At 55.0% G+C, this 1,150-nt stretch overlaps 2 protein-coding genes across 2 annotated transcripts; both read right to left on the bottom strand.

Annotated features, from left to right (window-relative positions):
- Positions 1-445: 445 nt before the first annotated feature.
- Positions 446-844, bottom strand: DQ04_19521000 (hypothetical protein; the record flags this gene model as incomplete). The annotated part of the gene is made up of 1 exon (XM_009317828.1): positions 446-844. One exon carries the CDS (start codon positions 842-844, stop codon positions 446-448), a length of 399 nt encoding a protein of 132 aa, XP_009316103.1.
- A 29-nt stretch (positions 845-873) lies between these two features.
- On the bottom strand, positions 874-1,083 carry DQ04_19521010 (hypothetical protein; the record flags this gene model as incomplete). Its single annotated transcript, XM_009317829.1, has 1 exon — positions 874-1,083. One exon carries the CDS (start codon positions 1,081-1,083, stop codon positions 874-876), a length of 210 nt encoding a protein of 69 aa, XP_009316104.1.
- Between the last annotated feature and the right edge of the window lie 67 nt (positions 1,084-1,150).

Raw genomic sequence — 1,150 nt, forward strand, 5'->3', positions numbered from 1 at the left:
AGATCAAGAGCGATCTCAATGTTTGATGCGGTGATCAGGCAGAATGGTGAAAGCATTTGCCGTTCTGTTTTACGGGTTTTCTTTTCTATTTTCGCGTCATTCTTACCCTTGACATCAAAACGGGTTGTGGTAATGGTATCCCCATCAAGACGATAAAGAGCTTGTCTCCTCTGTTATTGGCTCTGCTGCCGGCGTTGTCATCGGGTGACGTGGCGGAGGGAACACTGTCTCAGCGATGATCACGTGCATCGCTTCTTTTTTTCTTTCCTTTTTGCCCCCTCGCCACACGAATTGCGCATCCAAACCACAAGCATACAAAAAAAAAACCGTCTCCTTTTCCAGGTAATTGAGGATGTTTAAGACAATTCCAAAGCTGGCCAACCCTGCGCTCCGCGAGGTGGCAGCCGCGCAGATTGCGGCCGCAAAAAGCGCGGGCACGTACAAGTCAGAGCGTGTCATCACGTCCAAGCAGAGCGCCTCGATCAACGTCGAGTCCTCTTCCGAGCCCCTGCTGAACTTCTGTGCCAACAACTACCTTGGCCTTGCCGGGAACCCAGAGGTCATTAAGGCAGCAAAAGATGCGTTGGACACACACGGCTACGGGTTGGCGTCTGTGCGTTTCATCTGCGGCACCACCGACATCCACAAGAAGCTGGAGAAGACCATGACGGACTTCCTTGGAACCGAGGATACCATCCTGTACCCGAGCTGCTTCGATGCGAACGCCGGCGTTTTTGAGGCGCTGCTGAATGAGGAGGACGCCATCATCTCGGATGCGCTGAACCACGCGAGCATCATTGATGGCGTGCGTCTCTGCAAGGCGGAGAGGCACCGCTACTCGCATTTGAACATGGCCGAGCTTGAGACGGCACTTCAGAATACCCAGCAGAAGCGCATTCGGCTCATTGTGACCGATGGTGTCTTCTCCATGGACGGTGATGTCGCGCCACTAGACAAGATTGCTGCCCTGGCCGAGAAGTACAACGCCAACGTCATGGTGGACGACTCGCATGCCACAGGGTTCATGGGTGAGGGGGGCCGCGGTACGCCAACGCTCTTCGGTGTCGTGGACAAGATTGACATCCTCAACACGACACTTGGGAAGGCTCTTGGAGGTGCCAGCGGCGGCCTGTCGTCGGGGTGCAAGGAG

Source organism: Trypanosoma grayi (assembly GCF_000691245.1).
Source record: "Trypanosoma grayi strain ANR4 Tgr_1952_V1, whole genome shotgun sequence".
Taxonomy (NCBI): Eukaryota; Euglenozoa; class Kinetoplastea; order Trypanosomatida; family Trypanosomatidae; genus Trypanosoma; species Trypanosoma grayi.